This window comes from Bidens hawaiensis, unplaced genomic scaffold, assembly GCF_021521415.1.
Source record: "Bidens hawaiensis isolate Kalapana, Puna unplaced genomic scaffold, B.hawaiensis_p1.1 tig00046799_1, whole genome shotgun sequence".
In the NCBI taxonomy this organism is placed as follows: Eukaryota; Viridiplantae; Streptophyta; class Magnoliopsida; order Asterales; family Asteraceae; genus Bidens; species Bidens hawaiensis.
In genome coordinates, this window is record NW_027498356.1 from 95,112 (window position 1) to 97,318 (window position 2,207).

At 36.4% G+C, this 2,207-nt stretch overlaps 1 protein-coding gene across 1 annotated transcript; it reads right to left on the bottom strand.

The window, feature by feature from the left end:
* Positions 1–696: 696 nt before the first annotated feature.
* Positions 697–1,826, bottom strand: LOC143596636 (protein IQ-DOMAIN 19-like). Its single transcript, XM_077075361.1, has one exon. It carries the CDS (start codon positions 1,816–1,818, stop codon positions 850–852), a length of 969 nt encoding a protein of 322 aa, XP_076931476.1. The 5' UTR covers positions 1,819–1,826; the 3' UTR covers positions 697–849.
* Positions 1,827–2,207: the final 381 nt, after the last annotated feature.

Below are 2,207 nucleotides of genomic sequence, written 5' to 3' on the forward strand. Positions count from 1 at the left end.
TGAAGAATCTGTGTATACGATGAAGAACCAGAGAAGAAGTAACCATCATCTCTTTTATGTGTTTTTGATCAAGTGGAATATCCAGGAAATGAAAAATATCAATTAATACAATCCAAATTTAATTCCTTTATGAGCCAAATAAATTAATTCAAAACTCGTTTAATATTGCACTTAAGACCAAGTAGATAATTACCCAAACACATGTATAAAACCGAATAACAAAGACCAAATAGCATTATTGTTAAACAAGCTCGCACTCCTGCATCACTTAACTCGTTTAATCTCCAACGTTTTTTCCTCGATCAATAAGTTTATCCAATAACATTAAAATAACCAACGTAACTTAGATAACAAAAAAGCCTACACGGGCTAAAACAAAAGAGAATAAGGGTCGACAAAAAACAACATCATTGTCTTCGATCTCCATTAAGTCCATAAATCTTCTTCTTCTTGTCATCGTTAAACCAAAGCCAATCCCAATAGTAAATATGGTGGTTAGCTACAGTGAAGGGCGGTAGTCATCGTTTTAAAGGAACATTAAAAATCGATACACCCTTTTCAAGTATTCTCAAATAGACATTCTATTCATAAGTATCTTAAATCCTCTAAACAGTAACTAAACATGCATTTTATTATTATTTAATATAATAATTAAGAATATTAAACAACTTATAGAAATAATGTTACACATTAGACCAAGTCAACGTCACAAATCAAATTAACATTTACACTAACAATTGCAAAATTATTTGTTGAAACCCTATTGACACTTATATCTATTAACGCACACAGGATACTCTTTCAACATAGTCGTTGAAACATTTCATGATTCGACCTAGTTAACCACGTTTAGTATTCATATCCAGCAACCGATTTGCTAAAATAGATAGTATTCGTGGACTCACATTCGCTCACAATAAGAGATACGGTCGACCTATCAAGCTTGACTGACCACGGGTATTGACTAGCTTGAGGACCCGGACTAACATGAGAAGATGAACGTTGCATCCTTAGGGCTCGTGGCACGTTCCTTCCTTCAATAGAAGGTCTTCGCTTAATACTGCTTGTAGATTGTCTCTCATGGAGCCAAGTATGATCCACAGGGCGTTGCTTAGGTGCGCTTTGAGATCGCACTTTGGCTCGTGAAGACTGAGTATTGGCCATGTAACTTGGACATGGCTCGAATTCTTTTAGGGTTTGAGTATCATCAATTATTCTATAATTAGAATGTGGTCTAGAATAATTATGACCAATGTCCATTTCCACAATCTTGATGTTATCTTCCATTAGCTCTTGATTATTGAGTACTCCATGATATTGTAGTTGTGTTCTTTGAGCACGAGCCCGAGCTTGAGCCATCACTAGAGCATGCATGCATCGGAGGGTCTCAGCTGCCTGTTTTCGCACCAGATGACCTCTAACTAACGCTTGCAACTTCACTAGCCCTTTCAACGCACATAACGCTTTTCTTGCTAAATAAGAGCGGAACACCGATTGAATCTTTGTTGCGGCAACATCCTCTGGGATCTTAACCTTGGCGGTGAGAGGCATCCTAGCACTTGTGTCCACTTGTTGTGCCACCATTGGCGGTGCATGGTTTTTCTGAGTGGATGTAACGTCCATGGAATATGGATTGGTGGTGGCGGTGGCGGTGGCAGATGGTCGTTGGAAACTCCATCTATGCTTCTCCTTGGGAGGTGTAGCGTGCGCTGTAACGGGGGATGATGGGTGGTCTTGGGTGGTGATTGGTGGTTGACTGGTGGTTTTGACTTTCTTTCCGGTCAACAAATTCTTGATCCATTTGCTTGCCTTACCCATTTCTAAACTGACATTGGATCACACAAATGCAATAATTTGTAGATTTGGATCTCTATTTCTCTCTCATTGATTAATTCTTTCTCTCAATATATATCATTCCTATAGCTATTCAATTATTTTGTAGATCCCAATGGAATGCAGTTATATATATGTTTTTCTTCAACTACCTTTATTTTATATATTTATTTTTGTAACTTCAATATTACAATAATTAAAACAATGTATATTTCTTGTAATTAATATACAAGATTATACGATTCTCAAATAATTAAAAAAGTTATTTTGTCTTACATATATGCATCCGTGAGTCTATTAAGAGTGGCTTTTGACCTAACAATTGTTAAATAAATAAACAATTCACTGGTTTTGATCATGTTAAAAGATGATGG